Here is a 19,121-nt window from a genome sequence, read left to right on the forward strand (position 1 = left end):
TGGAAATTGAATAAAGATCAATGACAGAGATGAAAATGAAAATTGGAGAGAAAATATAAAAATATATTTTTTATTTTTAAAATAAAAATTAACGATGAATAAATGTTGATGATTAAATTTATTATTATTTCAATTTTAAAAATTGTTAGTTGGTGAACAAAAAGCACAAATATAAAAATGTTAGGTGAGTAGGAAAAAGCTATTAATAATTGAGTTAAAATTTATGAAATTTACCCTGAAACATTAAATTTTAAATTTTAAATTATAATTTTTTCCCTATATTGAATGATATAGACATTGGCCGCCTACAACAATTTCCTCAATCTTTTGATTTAATTACAACTCAGTTGAAGAAAAAATTTGACTAGAATTCGGAAAAAATCCATGGTCACTCCTAACAACTTATTCATGCTTGATAACTCCAATGGCAAATATATATATACTGCTACATATTTTATCGAGTGTCAACTAGACTTCAGGTTTCTGTTATCCGTACTGATGTACCGCACCGAACCAAAAGTTCCTACAATGGCCTTTCTCGCGGACGACATAACACATGACTTTCTTAAATTTCTCTTCTTCCCATCCAACTAAGACTCTGGTGCCAATTTCAAAGAAGTTACCTTCTCGAGATCGTGAGAGTGAAGTCTCATTTTCATTTACCACCCTCTTTATTACCCTCAACTGTCCCCTACCTTTCAATCTCTTATATATATGTAAGGCAATTCCATGTAAGCTAGCTAACTCAAGGGAGCAGCAATTTGACAATATCTGGAGAGAGATAGAGGAGAGAAATGGGTAGGTCATTTGCATTGTTTGTGCTTGTTTTGGTTACTATGCATGCAAGTCATGCACGTACTGTGCCTGGCGATGTTGGCCTTGTTACCCAGCAAACCACGATATCTGATAGCGCGAAGGAGCAAATGCTGGAAGCCAATGCACCAAAGGCAGATTCACCAAAGGGTAATGCTATTGATGACAAGAAGAATTTTATTTATGGTGGTGTTGGTGGTTTTGCGGGGATGGGTGCCTATGCAGGCATGGTTGGCGGTCTGCCTAATTTGGTTGGTGGCCTTGGTGGGATCGGGAAATATGGTGGAATTGGTGGTGCAGCGGGAATAGGCGGTTATCATGGCATTGGTGGTCTCGGCGGTTTAGGTGGGGCAGGAGGTTTAGGTGGACCAGGAGGTTTAGGCGGTGCAGCAGGTAATGGTGGTGGTGCAGGTGATGCTGGCGGAGGTGCAACTGGTGGTGGCATTTTGCCACCTCCTTAAGTAGAATGTGTTTTTGAAGTCCACTTTCATCTAATAATTGCTTTCTGTTCCTTAGGCGTCTAGGTGTTCCAGTTGGTGCTGTGGTTTCTTTGTGGACAATAGGGTGGTTGTTGCTCGTCCTGTTTGTCGTAGAAACTTTCTTAATGTTGTTTGAGCAAAGCATGGTATTGTATCTCTTTATGAGTGTGTTGATCCATTTTCTTGTATTAAGCAATTCTTTGGTTTCTTTAACCATCGATTTATATTGCCATCGTCAACCCGATTTCCCCACAAAATCTTCACTGATCCGTTTTCTTAGAAGGCGAATGCATGAAATGGAGCACCATAATTTTTTTAAGACTTCAACTCAGGATCCATTAAAAGCTTCACACTTACATAATCTTTTAAAGGCTTACAATAAATAAATTAGTTTTCTCGATTGCATGCAGTAATTGAATTATTTTTTTAAAATTCGTCATAAAATTTATTACGACAAGATGATTATAAGTTTAATATGAAAAAAAATGATAATGGATATTAGATTGAATTTAGATATATAATATTATGAAATTATTTTTAAAATATAAATATTAAAATAATATATTGTGTGAAATTAGTTTCTAACTTAATTTTAATTACTAATATTGTTAATTAGATTTAAATATCCTGTAATTTATTCTAACATTATTTATATCTTTAAATATTTATTTCAATCTTACTATTGTATTTAATTTGTAAAAATAATGAAAAACTTAAAAAGATTTTTTCAAATGATGTTAAAACTTATGTATTGGAAAAATTTACTATAAAAATATAACTTGCAGAACACCTTTAAAATTTATATTAAAATGTGAAGGGGTTTAAGTTACAATTTTTCTCTCCACAAAAGTTTTTTTTATTCATTTCTTGCCATATGTCAAATTTTTATCGTATGAATACATTATAAACTTAAAAACCTTGTAATATATAATATACTATAATTTTCTTACTCGTGCATACTGTATTTATATTAACAAAATATAATATAGTTGTATATTAATTAAATGAAACATATGCATAATTATAAAAATAAGTATTTTTTTATTTTTTATTTAAGCAATATTAATGTTATAACATTATCATGATATTTTTAGTTTTTATAAAATAATATTAATTAAGTTATCAATGGATTATATGTTCTACTAATGTATGACATTTGTTAACATTTTGTTTATTAGCATATTTATACTATTTATTAAGTTTTTTATTGAGTTGGTGTCACTTATTAATTGAATTCCAGCTCAATTAGAGAATTACTAAAAAAATCATTTTATTTGCTAAATAAGTTATATAATTATGTAGGTGTTTTTATCTTTTTATATTTTTATAAATCAATAAAAATTTATCCATAATTAGATTTGAACCAAAGACACCATGCATATTAAACTTTTTCATTTACCATTTGAACTAAAGTAATATTTTTTTGTATGATTTTTTTCTTTATATATTTGTGTATCTAAACTGTTATTTAAGCTCCTCACTGAGTTAGTGTCACTCTTAACCAGATCATCAACTCAATTAGGGAAATTACAAGATGTTTTTCCGTAATTAAAATAAGTTATATTATTTGAGGGTACTTTAGTCTTTTTTAAGAAAAAATAAAAATATACATATATGATGGGGTTTGAACTCAAACCAATTGCATTAGCAAAACCTTTAATTTATCCATTAACTAAAATTTTATTTTGATATATTTTATCTAAACTATAATTTAAGCTCTTGATAGAGTTGATGTCATCCTCAAACAGGTCACCAACTCAGTTAAGAAAATTTCGAAAATGCTCTTCTATAATTTAAATAAATTTTATTATCTGAGGATACTTAGTTTTTTTTTTAATTTAGAAAAAAACAATAAAAATATGCATATGGTAGGATTTGAACCTAAACCAATTGCATTAGTAAAAACATTTTATTTATCATTCAACTAAAATTTTATTTTTATATTTTTATACATTTTAACTTTATTATGCATAGGTGACTACTTACATGAATTGTATATATATTAATAATGTGTTTGATTGAGTTGATGCAAGTTAACTCGACACTGACAAAAAATTGATGACAACACAATGATAATCAAATTATTTTTTCAAAAATTTAGGGTTTAAATGTAAAAGGTTTTACGGAAAATGTTTTCTGCATTTTCCTATGTTTGTTTCATAGAAAACAATTTGGTCAACGAAAAATGACTTACAGGTTAACGTAAAATAAGCCTTTTTTCCTCTACCCTTTTGAAAAGCGTAAGTCATTTTCTGGAAAAAAACTCTTTTATAGGTAATTTTATTTTTATATAAAAATTAACTTAAATCAAGTTTAATATTATTATATTGATAATAAGTTTTATTTTTAAAATATTTAAAATTATTAAAATATTAATATAAAATATTATATTTTTCAATATTATTAAACATACCTATTTAATTTATATTATTAAATATTTATATTTAGTCATATAAAAAATTATTAATTATTTATATTTAGTCATATAATAAACTATTAATATAATTAATATAATTTATTATTTTAATAAATTATTTAATATTTCAATTTTATTTTAATAATAAATTTTAAAATAATAAATTTAAATAATATTCTTCACATATTATTGAAAATATTCAATATTAATATTTTAATAATAAATATTTATTACAGTAATAAATATATTAATAATAAATGTTTTGTAGTATAAAGGTTAAAATATGTGATAAATCTATATACTCTTCACAAATTTACAATTTAGTCTCTATACTTTTATTTTCAAGAATTTAGTTTCTCTACTTTTCAGATTTAAAAATCAAGTCCAATTGTTGACCTTGTTAATTTTTTTTTCAATTTTGTTGATGTCACATTTTGAAATAAAAAATACTCACTTGGTAGTTATGTAACTAAAAAATGACGTTGTAATGAATCTGAGTTTAACAAAATATTTTTAATATATGTAAAAAAATGTAAAATATAAATTTGTAGATATAAAATAAACTCAATTAAACAATATGAAAAGATAGAAAATCTCAAATGTATATTTGTTTCATTGAAAACAACTTTTATGAAATATTTTTAAGAAATTTGGCAAACAAGAGAAAATATTTTACACAGATTCATCCAAATACTAGAAAATATTAACTTTTCCATGAAAGTAAGTCATTTTTCAGAAATCATTTTCTGGAAGTCATTTTCAGTGAAACGAACAGACGCTTAGTATCGTACATATTTTATATGTTATTTTTAATTAGTTTCAAGCTATGCATTTCAATATTATGTATTGAATATTATTTTTAAACACAAATTTGTATTCTATATTTGTGATTTTCATACATATACGTATTTAATATCATTTTTAGTATTTAATAACAATTCTAAAGATAGGTAAATTTATTTTAAAATTTATATCCATTTGTTAAAGAATTTTCTTCCAGTAAGTTTTTTTTTTTCAATTTTTTTTTTCAAAATTTTTATTTATATGAAGCTCTCAATTATACATTTGTGGTTTCATTTAAATGGCTTGATTTTTTTTATTAGAAGACGAATGCATGGTTTGTAATAAATACAATACTAATTTTTATAAGAGTTTAACTTAGTATGATAATAAAAATTAAGCTTTTTGAATATATGGTTTATAATAAATACAATACACTTATTAATTATTTTTTATTGATTATATGTATTAATTGAATTATATTTTAAAATTTATCATAAAATTTAATTAATAATATGATTATAAAATTAGAACTTATATAAGTTTAATTTAAAAACATGATAATTGTAACACCCTATACCCGGCCTAAACGATAAGGCCAAGCCTAGAGAGTTACAACGAACGATAATCAAAACACATTCAACAATTTATGGTAACACACTTTTAAAGCCTGCTAAAGTTTAATAAAGACAAACCAGTATCTCAACATTATCTTCTAACTAACTGAAACTACGGATATAACTAGCATAGTTCATAATACTAAACGGTATAAACACATAATCGAGCTCCCCATCTGCCGACCCGATCAAGTCTATGATTTACCTAAAATTCATTCAACAATAACTGAGTTAATATACTAGAAAAGAACCTAACTATTTACATATTCAAAAGATTAACAGTAAGCCAAGATATCTAAGATGTTGATTTAGAACCAAGAAACAATTCATTCAGTATAGATCAGAGTCATATAGAAGGATAACAGTCCAAGCTATACTCAGATACAGAACAGAACAGATGCAATTACTTAATACCAATCGCTACACACTGTAACACCCCAAACCTGACCTAGACGTTATGGCCGAATCCAACAGTATTACATGGAAGGGATTTTGAAAACAGTGTTATTTTGATAAATTGTCCAAGTTTAAAAACAATTATTGAAAGCATTATTTAATTAATTCATTTTCCTAAACATAATCTACAGAGGATTTTTTTAAAAAAAAACGTTGAATCTTGGAAATCTCATTCGTGTGTTCGGAAAATCCTTTATTTTTGTAAAACCGTGATTTTGGTTAAACGTGGTCCTAAAAGTTAAAAAGCCTCCAAAACCAAAATAAAATTCAAACAGTCCAGAGAGTCCAATTATTACAAACTTCTAGAAATAAGCCTTAAATTAAAATAAAAAACCAAAATTTTAGCAGTTTACGAACTCGTGGTCACCGTGAGGCTCTGTCATACCGATCCGCCTAAGTCTGTGGATTACCTGAACAGAACATGCAAACAAATGTGAGTTTTCGTAAAATCAGTGTGTAACCCAACAGAAATAGACATGCAATACAAACAGAAATCTCATATACAGTCAGATACAGATTCGGACTTATGTCCATTTCAGATACAGATAACAGAATTAGATAAGCAGTACAGATATGCAGAATCCTACCCCCATCCTCTATACACCATCTCTGACCATCCCATCACACCATGTCGAGTTAACAATACCCACCCATCTCTGCACACAATATAGTGTTGATGCGACGCATTACAGATAAAATGCAGTCAAGCTACCAAAATATAGGCGAAGTGTCACCGTACAAATCACTTCCTCCACATATACAAAACCCACCCCAATCACAGATACGGAATAACAGATACAGTAATATCACACATAACATGCTCATATACAGATAGCATATATATCTACTTAAACAAAACAGATATACATATCGGTGTCCTACACATGGTGGACTATCAGAAAATTAGATCACATAATTTAGGGTTTGGTTAGCGATTATAGACCCTACAGTAGGCCCATAGTCGATCGAAATAACCCGTGTGACTTAAGGGAAAATTTCTGAATTATAGGCCCACATGCCCATGTGACTTGCTCGTGTGGGCTCACACGTTCGTGTGGCCCACACAGCCTAGCCCAGAACCCACACGACTATGTGGGCCCACAAGCCCGTGTGGCCCATACGACCAGACACACACCATCACACGGCCGAGTCTAGCATACGGCCTCACCTTCGTCAGACACACGGTCATGTCTCGCACACGGCCAACCACACGGCAAGCCATACGCCTATGTGGCGTCGACAGAAGGTTTTTTCGGCTTTTATCAAAACTTGATTTTCTGCATTTTAGGAACACACCTGGCTCATTTTAGATGCTACAGTAATCCAGAGCCCTCCAAAACCTAAAAAATAGTATACCAACACCGATTTAGCGACTAAATTACGAATTCGTCAACAACAATCTGACAAAAACTCGACTTACTAGCGACAAAAACCACCGCTAACTCCGTTCAAACAAATTGAGCGAAACTCACAGTTCAACGCCTTTTCGTACACCAAAATAATCGCAGAAAAATCAGATTTCATGATTACACCAACACGCCATCACGGAAGGAAATAACTTGCCTTATAGAAAATGAAAACTCCAACAGATGCAACCCTACTTACCTTAACCGAGTAAGGAGTTACAAAATTCCAAAAGCAACAATAAAAGTTAATGGGTGATGAGCGGAATTAGGGAAAACAAGAGGGAACAGAATTTGCAGAGAAGAGAATAGGAAATGTCAAAAAAATGAAGAGATTTTTGGGAAAAATAATAAAATTAAAATTAAAAATAAAAGAAAATAAATATGATATATCCTCAAATTTGCTCCCACTCACCAACCAACCCACTAACTCTTAACCACCTCAGAATTCCAACTCTACCAAAACTCTATTGCATAACCGAGCAAAAAATAACACCTAAGCTCACGCAAGGGTTTGAACACTGGACCTCCAACACACTAATTCCTTACCACTCAAACCAGCAAGCTCATTCTAATATGGATTAACAAACAATTTAATTTAAGCCCACTCAAGAAGAGTAAGGCTTGGATCCAAAATAACAAAGTTTTGCCAAAATTGAGAATTGAGCCCAAGACTTCTCACACACACCCAGAACACTTAACCACTAGAGCAAATACATAATTGTGTCAGGATTTACAGAAACATAAATAAATTATTCAAGGCGTTACAACTCAACCCCCTAAAATAAATTTTGACCTCGAAATTTACCTAATCCGAACATATGAGGATACTGCTGACACATCGAGTCTTCAGGTTCCTACGTGGCTTTCTCAGTGCCATGATTCTTCCACAGAACCTTCGTAAAGGGAATGGAATTCCTCATCAGAACTTTAATATCTCGATCCACAATCTGAACAGGCTCCTCCTCAAAAGTCAAGTTCGGTCTAACCTTGATCTCCTCAACAGAGACAACATGAGATGGATCAGACCAATACCATCTCAACATCGAGACGTGGAACACATCGTGGATATGGTCCAACTTTGGAGGTAGCTCCAACTGATAAGCGATCGGTCTCACACGCTTCAAAACCCGAGACGGCCTAATGAACCTAGAGCTCAACTTGCCCTTACGACCGAATCTTAAATCTTTCTTCCACGGAGAAACCTTAAGAAAAATGAAGTCACCTACAGAGTATTCGATATCCCTCCTTTTCAAATCCGCATAAGACTTCTGTCTATCAGAAGCCGCCTTCAGTCTATCCCAAATCAATCTAACCTTACCTTCGGTCTCAGAAACCAACTTAAGACCCCAATTTTATCGCTCACCCAACTGAGTCCAACATAGCAGAGTACGACACTTACGACCATACAAAGCCTCGTAAGGTGCCATCTAGATGCTAGACTGAAAGCTATTATTGTAGGTGAACTCAGCCAACGGCAAAAAATCCTCCCAACTACCTTAGAAATCAATCACACAACTCCGAAGCATATCCTCCAATATCTGAATCACCCTCTCAGATTGACCATCGGTCTGAGGATGGAACGTAGTACTAAAGTTGAATCTCGAACCTAGAGCCTCATGTAGTTTCTTCCAGAATTGAGAAGTGAAACGAGGATCTCTATAAAAAATTATCGAAACCGAAACCCCATGCAGTCTTACAATCTCAGAGATATAAAGCTTCACCAAATTTTGCAAAGAATAATCCGTCTGAACCGGAATAAATAAGCTAACTTGGTCAATCGATCAAGGATGAACCAAACAAAATTTTTCCTAATGGGTGTCAAGCGCAACCCACTAACAGAGTCCATCGTCACTAGTTCCCATTTCCATAAAAGAATCTTAACAGGTTGTAGCAAACCTGAAGGCAATTGGTGCTCAACCTTAACTTGCTGGCACGCCAAACAACAAGTAACAAAATCTGTAACCTCACGTTTCAAACTCGGCCACCAGTACAGTTCACGGAGATCCCGAGACATCTTATTACCACCGGGATACATAGCATAAAGGCTACCATGCACCTCCCTCAAAATCGACTGTCTCAGATCAGAATCATTTGATACACAAACCCGACCTCAAAAACATAGAACCCCATCTTTATTCAGCCCAAAATCAAATGTACCGCCACTCTCAACTTGACGAAAGCGTACAAGCAAAAACTCATCCCCTAACTGCTTTTCTCGAATCTGCCCAATCCAAGTCGGCCTAACTTACAGCTCAGCCAACAGACTCCCATAATCGAACAGACTAAAACGAGTGAACATCGCTCTCAAATCATTCATTGCTCTACGACTGAGAGCATAGGCCACCACATTAGCCTTACCAGGATGATATTCTATCGTGCTGTTATAATCTTTGAGCAGCCAAATCCATCGACGTTGTCTAAGATTCAACTCCTTCTCAGTAAGGAGGTATTTGAGGCTCTTGTGATCAATGTAGATGAGACACCTCTCACTATACAGATAGTGTCTCTAGATCTTTAACGTAAAAACTACAGCAGTTAGCTCGAGATCATGTGTTGGATAATTCCCCTCATGTGACTTAAGCTGACGAGATGCATAAACCGTAACCTTACCATCTTGCATAATACACATCCCAAACCGACGTGTGATACATCACTATACACCACAATCTCATTTTCGGATTCAAGTTATATTAAAATAGGAGCCTGAGTTAGAACAGACTTGAGCTTCTCAAAACTCAATTGTTGCGCATCAGACCAGATGAAAGGAACACCATTGCGTATAAGTTTAGCCAAATGAGCTGCAATCAAAGAGAACCCCTCGACAAACCATCAATAATATCCCACAAGACTTAGAAAACTACATATCTCAAATACATTCTTAGGCTGTTTCCAATCAAGCACTGCTTCAATCTTTTTAAGATCAACTCGAATCCTCTCAGTAGAAACCACGTACCCTAAAAAAGTCACCTCTTACAATCAGAACTCATATTTTCTCAACTTAATGTAGAGTTGTTTCTTTCGGAGTATTTGAAGCACTAATTTAATATGCTCATCATGCTCATCCTCAGTCTTAGAATAAACCAGAATATCGTCGATGGAAACCACGAAAAACTGATCTAGATACGACTGAAACACTCAGTTCATCAAATCCATGAATGTAGCCAAACCATTCGTTAGACCAAAGGGCATAACTAGGAACTCGTAGTGCCCATAGTGAGTCCTAAATGCCATCTTATGAACATCCATTTCCTTAACTCTCAGCTGATGATACCCGGAACGAATGTCTATTTTCAAAAATACTGAAGCCCCTTGGAACTGATCAAACAAGTCGTCGATCCTCAGAAATGGATACTTATTCTTCACAGTCAGCTTATTCAATTGCTGGTAGTTAATGCACATCCTTATGGTACCATCATTTTTCTTTACAAACAAAACTGGTGCCTCCTACAGAGACATACTAGAACGGATGAAACCATGATCCAGAAGCTCTTGAAGTTGAGCCTTAAGCTCTATAAGCTATTTCGGTGCCATGCGATATGGAGCGATAGACACCGGAGCTGTACCCGATAGAAGCTCAATGTCGAACTTAACTTCTTGACTTGAAGGTAAACCCGGTAACTCCTTAGAGAAGATATTCAAAAATTTTTCACTGTTCTGAAATCCCCGACAGAAGTCCACAGAAACTGAAACACTGACGTAAGCCATATACACCTCACACCCTTTTCGAACCAATTTATCAACCACAAGAGCGGATATCATATTAGATAGATAATCTCGACGCTCACCAATCACTATTATCTCCTTATCATCCTCAGTCCTTAGAACAACCCTCTTAGTTGCACAATCCAGACTAACTCGGCACTCAACCAACCAATCTATACCCAGAATTAAGTCGAATTCCCCAAATGATAGCTCCATCAAATTTTCTAGAAACACAGTCCCTTGTACTTCTAATAGTACATTCCTATAAAGTCTACTTACTCGAACAGACTGCCCTAACAAACTCAGTACGGTAATCTCACTAGAGTTGCACTCCACAGAAATCCCTAAATTTTTGAAAACAATACTAGCTACATAGGAATGTGCAGAACATATGTCTATTAGAGCCGTATAAGGAACATCAAAAATAAAGAACGTACCCGTGATCACATTAGGAGCGTTTATATCCTCTCGGCATCGAGCAACATAAACTAATGTAGGCTACTTCACCTCAGCCTGACTAGCACTTCTGCCCAATGCTCTCTATCTTCGGCCCATACCATTACCACCCCTAGCCTGTCCATGGTCCTTAGGTGGCAGCTAAACTGCCCTTTGAGGCTGTACAGAACTAGGTCTTAAAGCTTGCAACTGATCAGTACACTGTGGACACTCTCTAAACCGATGCTCTAATGACCCACACATCAGACATGCCCCTAACCTCCTCCAACACTATGCCTACCACAACCACTACACGGTTAAATCCTAGTAAGAGCAACAGGAAACCCCACTCTAGCAGGCCCATCAGGTCTGACCTATTTCTTAGGCCTCTGAATAGAACTAGAGGGCTCTAAATCCCTATCATTCCTACCTCTCTCTCGATCTCTATTCTACTGCTCCATGCGCTTAACCTCTTCAGTGATCTTCTCCTTATCCACCATAACAGAAAACTCACACTTCCTTCGCGACTATCCCTCAAACCATCCTCAAAACGGACGTATTTCTCATACTCAGATGCCACCATGCATCGAGCATAGCGGCTCAACCTCAAAAACTTAGCCTCATACTCGGCCAAAAATCTATCACCTTGCGTGAGATTCATGAACTCATACCTACAAGCATCAACATAGCTCACGGCCACATATTTCTCTTGGAAAGTAGTCTTAAAATAATCCCAGCTCAGACGATCTGGTTGAGTACCCTCATCAATCGACAACCACCACTGATACGCCTCGTTACGAAGCAAAGAGACTACACCCTTTAGTTTCTGCTCAGGAATACAGTCTATAACGTTCATAATTCTCTCGATGGCCTCTAACCAATACTCAACCACAGTAAGGGAGACTCTAGTAACACCCCTAAAAACCTTAGCACCATTGGACCAGAGTCGTTTCATTACCAACCCACTGCCCCCAAATCCAGAAGGGGTCTAGTAACCCTCTCCAACACCCTTAACATGGCTTGGGACAATGCGTTGTCCCCAACCGAGCGACTTTGAGACCCAGTCTTAGTAGCAGGAGAAATCAGTGTCTTACTCGTGTCTAAGTTTGACATACTTCCTAGAGAAGAAGGCTCAGCTCGATCCCCCTACGACCTCTACCACACCCACGAATACTACGATCACGAGTTCTACGAACACTTATCGTATATACAAATTCGTCTACAGTATAAAATTTTATGCATCAATTCCAGTATTTATTAGCAGATATTTTATGCTTTAAATTATCAGAAGTTCAGTAGTATTTTAGAGATTTTAGTCTCTAACTAGCTCGGTATAGTTTTTAGAAAGTGCTAACTACAGTGTTTTCAGAAATTTCTATCTAAATTCAAAAATACTTGCAGGATTAGCATCGGAGACTCAGTGTACCTCATACTTACTCAGAACGATCCAAGTTATTTAAAAACTAGTTCTTTTTGAAACATAATTTTGGAACCCAAAATTTACAGCCCGAGTTTTACAGCCTAGTTCTAATGCACTAAATGTAACACTCCAAATTCGACCTAGATGTTATGGCCAAATCCAAGAGTGTTACTTGGAAGGGATTTTGAAAACAATGTTATTTTGATAAATCATCCTAGTTTAAAAATAGTTACTGAAAGCGTTATTTAATTAATTCATTTTCCTAAACATAATCTACAACGATTTTTTTTAAAAACGTTGAATCTTGGAAATCTCATTCGTGTGTTCGAAAAATCCTTTATTTTTGTAAAACCGTGATTTTGGTCAAACGTGGTCCTAAAAGTTAAAACGCCTCCAAAACCAAAATAAAAGTCAAACAACCCAGAGAGTCCAATTATTATAAACTTCCAAAAATAAACATTAAATTAAAATAAAAACCAAAATCTTCACAGTTTACGAATTCGTGGTCACCGTGATTCTCCGTCATACCGATCTGCCTAAGTTTGTGGATCACCTGAACAGAACAGACAAACAAATGTGAGTTTTCATAAACTCGGTGTGTAACCAAACAAAAATAGACATTCAATACAAACAGAAATCTCATATACAGTTAGATACAGATTTGGACTTATGTCCATTTTAGATACAGATAACAAAATCAATTAAATAATACAAATATGCAAAATCCTACCCCCATCCTTTACACCCCATCTTTGACCATCCCATCACACCATGTGGAGTTAAAAACACCCACTCATCCCTACACACCATATAGTGTCGATGTGACACATTACAGATAAAATCCATTCAAACTACCAGAATATAGGCGAAGTGTCACCGTACAGACCACTTCTTCTACATATACAAAACACACCCTAATCATAGATACGGAATAATAGATACAGTAATATCATGCATAACATGCTCATATACAGATAAAATATATATCTACTTAAACAAAACAGATATACATATCGGTGTCCTACACATAGTGGACTATCAGAAAATTAGATCACATAATTTAGGGTTTGGTTAGCCATTACTGACCCTACGGTAGGCCCACAATAAATCGGAATGACCTGTGCAACCCAAGGGAAAATTTCAAAATTATGGGCTCATATGTTCGTGTGGGCCCACACGGCCTGGCCCAAGACCCACACGCCTATGTGGTATGCCCGTGTGGGCCTACAGGCCCAATATGGCTTACACGGTGACACACACACCATCACATTGCCGTGTCTAGCGCACGGCCACACTTTCGTTAGACACACGGTCGTGTCTCATACATGACCAACCACACGCCCAATCACACGTCTGTGTGGCATCGACAGAAGGCTTTTCCAATTTTTGTCGAAACTTTATTTTTTATGTTTTGAGAACACACTTGACTCGTTTTAGATGCTACAGTAATCCCGAGCGCTCTGAAACCTAAGAAACAGCGTACCAACATTGATTTAGCGGCTAAATTACGAATTTGTTAACAATAATCTGACAAAAACTCGACTTACCGACTACGAAAACTACCGCTAACACCGTTCAAACAAATGGAGTGAAACTCACAGTTCAAGGCCTTCTCCTACACCAAAATAATTACAGAAAAATTAGATTTCATGATTACACCAACACGCCATCACAAAAAGAAATAACCCACCTTACATAAAATGAAAACTCCAACAGACGCAACCCTACTTACCTTAACCGAGTGAGGAGCAACGAAATTCTAAAAGCAACGATAAGAGTTAATGGGTGATGAGTAAAATTGGGGAAAACAAGAGTGAACAAAATTTGCAGAGAAGAGAATAGGAAACATAAAAAGATAGATTTTTGGGAAAAATAATAAAATTAAAATTAAAAATTAAAGAAAACAGATATGACATATCCCCAGATTTTCTCCTACTCCCTCACTAACGCACTAACTCTTAACCACCTCAGAATTCCAACTCCACCGAAACTCTGTCGCATAACCAAGCAAAAATTAACACCCACGCTTGCGTAGGGGTTTGAACACTAAACCTCCAACATACTAACTCCTTACCACTCGAACCAGCAGGCTCATTCTAATATGGATTAACAAATAATTTAATTTAAGCCCACTCAAGAAGAGTAAAGCTTGGATCCAAAATAACAAAGTTTTACCAAAAGTGAGAATTGAACCCAAGACCTCACACACACACCCAGAACACTTAACCAATGAAGCTAATACATAATTGTGTCAGGATTTACAGAAACAAAAATAAATTATTCAGGGTGTTACACACACAATCTCCGACCAACCCAACACACCAAACAGGATATTCATAACCCATCTAACCTTACACACCACTTAATGTCTGTCTGACATGTTTCAAATATTGCAGACTAGCTGCCAGATTAGTATATGGATACCAGGGATTTAACCACTGGTTCAGAACATAATACTTCCTCTTGATTCAATTCCCATCCAATGCATACACATACTTCACATAACAGTTAACACAAAGTTCTATGTAAATATTCAGATATACTCATGTTCATATACTGTAGATCAGTTCAAGTAATTTTAGTCAAACACAATACGCACATTGATAGTCAGTATTCAAATTCTAGATTACAAAATATCAGTTTTTACAGTCAAATTTAGTTCAAACGGCATCATAGAATGCTCGTATTTAACTCAAGCGGTGCTTGATATATGGCAAAATTTCATAAACTGGCCTATACGCCCATGTGGCCTCACACGGCCTAGGTAGCTGGCCGGACGGCTTCACACGACCTGACACATGCCCGTATGTCTTACATGGCCTAACACACGAACGTGTCCTCCACCCGTGTGATCCTTATCTTGTAATCAGTGAGTTACATGGCCTGGACACACGCTCGTGTCCTTGGCCCATGTGAACCCTGCACTAACATGACCATACACGGCCTGGACACAAGCCCGTATTCCTTGCCTGTGTGGCTTTTATTTGGTAGACAGTGAGTTACACGGCCTACCACATGGCCTGTCACACGGTTGTGTGGCTCACACAGCCTACCACACGATCGTGTGACGTCGATAGCCATATTTTTTGGCATCTAAAATTTACAAAAACTTAGGTTTTCAATACGCACCTGAAGTAGTTTCAAAGTAAGAACAATGTAGAAGACTCCCAAAGCTTAAAACGACCATTCCATAACTCAATTAAACAACTTAATTGACAACAATACACAATCACGCGCAGAAAAACTATGTCGAAAGTTTTAATGCAAAACCTTCAACGAATCCTAACTTACCTACAAAATCAACAACAATTACTCGAGTTAGTGTGCTAAGGATCATTGCTTTCGATATCCTCACCTAAAAAAACCAAACAATTGCTTAAAAGAATGTTTAAACAAATCGAGTTGGAAACAACTCCAAAAAAAACGAACAAACCACCATATAACAGAAGTTCTACGATCAATGAAATTCATGCAATTAATTTTTCACTTGGCAGTAATGACACGCGTACTTACCCAACAAAAGTAGCAGACAAAAAGTGTGAATCCAAGCAGCAATTGAACGAAGAAAAAAAAGAAAACTAAAAGGGAAAGAGACGAAAAGGAAGAAGAAATCAAAAATAGAAAGTAGAAAGGAAAAAGAAAAAGGAAAGTTTAATTTAATTTAAACACCGATCAAATTTTCAACATTAAGTAAAAATATTATCTAACGCATACACCGATACTTGAACATAGTACCAGAGAGTAGACAAATACTTAGCCAATGAACTAGCAAGCTCATTCTTGACATAGATTTACACAGAATTAAATTTAAGCCCATGGTTCAATAGTAGAGATTAATTAAAATTAAATTAGTAAAACTTCCAAAGACACGACTCAAACTCCTGACCTCAAACACATAAGCAAAGCACATAACCACAGATACATAAACTTAACTACTATAAAATCCTACAAATAAACATTCAATTTTTTGGGGCGTTACAATAATTGATGTTAAGTTGAATTTAAGTAAATATTAGTATTTTAAAATATAAATTTTATAATAATATATTGTATGAAATTATATTTTTACATATAGTTTATAACTTGATTAGTAAATCTATATTGTTAATTAAATTTAAATATCCTAACCAATAAATAATTTATTGTATCATTATTTATATTTTTCAATATATATGTTGGGGGTTGACCCGATTAAACAACGAATAAGTAAAAAATAGCGAAAGAAATTAAGAAATTGAATACACAAATTTAACGTGGAAAACCCCCTCCAAAAAGGATAAAAAAACCACGGGCAAAGATAATTTTACTATAATGGCAAAAGAACGAAGAGTACAAAAGATGAAGATAAAAACTAAACTCCGAAAACCCAAAAACAAAGAACCCTCAAAATATAAACACAAAATTCTCTAAATGTGTTATGAGTTCTAATCTTTAATGGGTGTATTTTCTAATGTTGTAAAATAGCCTATTTATAAGCTAAATTCATAGGTCAAACAATAAAATAATCTAAACTAATCAGAGTTTGATTGAAATAAATTAGTAGAGTTTAACTAAAAGATAATTTCTCAAATTTGACTGAAATAGGAGTCATACTTAACAAATCTCCATCTTGACTCATACTTCCACAACACCATCTTTGCCAAAGCCCGCCATGGGCCTATCTTGAAATATGTAGGGAATTAACTAAGTCGAATCTGTGCTTAGAAACTGGAAGACTTCTAACATTTGACTTGTACACTGCCAAATCAAAACTAACCCAGGTCTGATTACCACAAACACAGTGCCCTAAATTTTCAAAACCTGCATCTAAAAGAGAACCTCTCTTCAACGAAACGATCATGCCTTTTTCCCTCCTATGACCAAGTTACCTCTGCTCCAAACGAGTTGACTTCGACTTCGTAACAAATGAGGGACATCCGATTTCACCGATCACTGTAGAACTTTCCAGAATAAAAAGGCTGTAGGTTCTTTTACCTTTTAACAAAACGAGAGCCCCACAAGAGGCCTTAATGTTGCTTGAATCGATGTTGATTCTACAACCTTTCGAGTCTAAAATACTCAAGGAGATGAGATTCTTTCACAAATAAGGTACATAGCATCCTAATCGTCCCATCGTGTATCCTAATTTTAATAGTACCAATACCAAATATCTTACTGGATGAATCGTTTTCCATGCACACAACTCCACATTCAACCGAACTGTATGTGGAGAACCATTCTCTATTGGGAAACATGTGGAAAGAACATCCTAAATCCAAGATCCACTCGGACGCAAGCTTGAAGCTTTCGCTCGTTGACACTAACAAAAAATCATCACCGCTTTCATCAGCGAAATTAGCACCAACTACATCTTCTTTGTTACTCTTAGCAACCTTTTTATTTCGCAGTTTATAACAATCTGCTTTGACGTGACCTAACTTCCTACAATAGCGACACTTTCTGTCTCGCTTCTTTGATGCTACCAAAATGGAAACTTACCTATCTACCTTGCTATCTGAACTAAACTCATTCTCGAGTTTGTCTTTACTCAACAAATGACCCTTCACATCCTCGAATGATAGTTTGTCTCTGCCATAAATCAGGGTCTCCTTGAAAGACTTGTATGAAAGGGGTAAAGAACACAATAATAGCATAGCCTGATCTTTATCGTCAATCTGAATCTCAACGTTATTTAAATAATTTAAAAGGGTAATGAATTTATTAATATGATCTTTAAGAAGCTCACATTCGTTCATGCAAAATGTAAATAGACGTTGTTTCAACACTAATCGGTTATCCAGAGACTTAGTCGCATAAAGAGTTTCTAACCTTTTCCATAAGACGGATGGGGTCTTCTCCATCAATACCTCCTGAAATACCGTATTTGCGAGGCACAATTGGATTGCAGAAAGACCTTTTCATCAAGCTCTTACCATTCTGTTTGATTTAGATTCTCAGGCTTTTTTTCAATAACAACCTTTTTCAGGCCGGTTTGAACTAGAATTGCCATCATCCGAGCTTGCCACAGATTGAAATTTGTGACACCATCGAACTTCTCAATTTCAAACCTTGTTGCTGCCATCTCTGAATGAGTTGATATACGAAAATTAAACTAACTCTGATACCACTTGTTGGGGATCAACCCGATTAAGTAACGAACAAGTAAAAATAGCAGAAAAAATTGAGAAATTGAACACACAAATTTAACATGGAAAAACCCCTCCAAAGAGGATAAAAAAACCACGGGCAAAGATAATTTTACTATAATGGAAAAAGAATGAAGAGTACAAAAGATGAAGATAAAAACTAAACCCCGAAAACAAAAAACCCTAAAAACGTAAACACAAAATTCTCTGAATGTGTTATGAGTTCTAATCTCTAATTGGTGTATTTTCTAAGGTTGTAAAAGAGTCTATTTATAGGCTAAATTCATAGGTCAAATAATAATAAAATAATCTAGACTAATCAAAGTTTAATTTAAACAAATAAACAAAGTTTAACTAGAAGATTATTTCTCAAATTTGACTAAAATATGAGTCATACTTAACAATATATTTCAATCTTAGTAATGTATTTAATTTGTAAAAATAATGATGAACTTAAACAGTTTCTTTAAAT

The 19,121-nt window shown here is 34.6% G+C and overlaps 1 protein-coding gene across 1 annotated transcript; it reads left to right on the forward strand.

Moving 5' to 3' along the window:
• The first annotated feature begins 794 nt into the window (after nt 1–794).
• LOC107915511 (glycine-rich protein 23) lies at nt 795–1,274 on the forward strand. The gene has a single exon (XM_016844662.1). The coding sequence runs from the start codon at nt 795–797 to the stop codon at nt 1,272–1,274; it is 480 nt and encodes a 159-aa protein (XP_016700151.1).
• Nucleotides 1,275–19,121: the final 17,847 nt, after the last annotated feature.

This window comes from Gossypium hirsutum, chromosome D10, assembly GCF_007990345.1.
Source record: "Gossypium hirsutum isolate 1008001.06 chromosome D10, Gossypium_hirsutum_v2.1, whole genome shotgun sequence".
Lineage (NCBI taxonomy): Eukaryota > Viridiplantae > Streptophyta > Magnoliopsida > Malvales > Malvaceae > Gossypium > Gossypium hirsutum.

Excerpts from the sequence above, each read along its gene's own strand:
- LOC107915511 (XM_016844662.1), top strand. The coding sequence starts at position 795 with ATGGGTAGGTCATTTGCATTGTTTGTGCTTGTTTTGGTTACTATGCAT.